Source organism: Penaeus monodon, chromosome 29, assembly GCF_015228065.2.
Source record: "Penaeus monodon isolate SGIC_2016 chromosome 29, NSTDA_Pmon_1, whole genome shotgun sequence".
NCBI classification, from domain to species: domain Eukaryota; kingdom Metazoa; phylum Arthropoda; class Malacostraca; order Decapoda; family Penaeidae; genus Penaeus; species Penaeus monodon.
The window spans coordinates 26,058,902-26,059,369 of NC_051414.1; the positions used below are offsets into that span (position 1 = coordinate 26,058,902).

A 468-nucleotide genomic window follows, 5' to 3' on the forward strand; every position below is an offset into this window, starting at 1 on the left:
TGCTCGGGGTGTCCGAAAGGACACCCGCACAATGTGCAGCCATTGTAAAGTGGCCTTGTGCCAATATGGTTGCTTTCAGGTTTACCACACCCAGGAGACTTATACTTAAGTGTATTACACCTGAAATCCTCTGCAGTGTATATATGTATATGTTTTACTGCATGAGAATAAATGCAAAAAAGAAAAAAACTAATACTTTGTTTATCCTCAATGTCAATTTCACCTGTATTACACAGGCTGTTAACTACAGGGGAGGGGTTGGGTTAGTTGATATTAAGTATGTTCAACCATAACAATTATGATTCTGCTATAACAAACAAATTTTTTCTTTTTGAATTTAACCCAATGCTGCTGGGTGGTTTCCTGATTCAAAAAACCTTCTCTCCTGGGCTGTATTTATAGTGGCCTGGGCCCCTCTGCCGCGGGATGGTGTCAGCACCATAGTGTGCGCGGCATGACTGTACATGC

The 468-nt window shown here is 41.7% G+C and overlaps 2 protein-coding genes across 2 annotated transcripts in view; both read left to right on the plus strand.

Moving 5' to 3' along the window:
• Positions 1 to 468, plus strand: part of LOC119592082 (longitudinals lacking protein, isoforms H/M/V-like) — a gene marked incomplete at its 5' end in the record, with an annotated part of 34,503 nt that overhangs the window by 11,894 nt on the left and 22,141 nt on the right.
• The window catches only part of LOC119591794 (zinc finger protein 513-like), a 2,770-nt gene continuing 2,367 nt past the window's right edge, over positions 66 to 468 (plus strand). The window contains exons 1-3 of the mRNA XM_037940539.1: positions 66 to 137; positions 237 to 262; positions 403 to 460. Of these exons, the coding sequence (XP_037796467.1) occupies positions 66 to 137; positions 237 to 262; positions 403 to 460 (156 nt within the window). The remainder of the gene's footprint in view (positions 138 to 236; positions 263 to 402; positions 461 to 468) is intronic.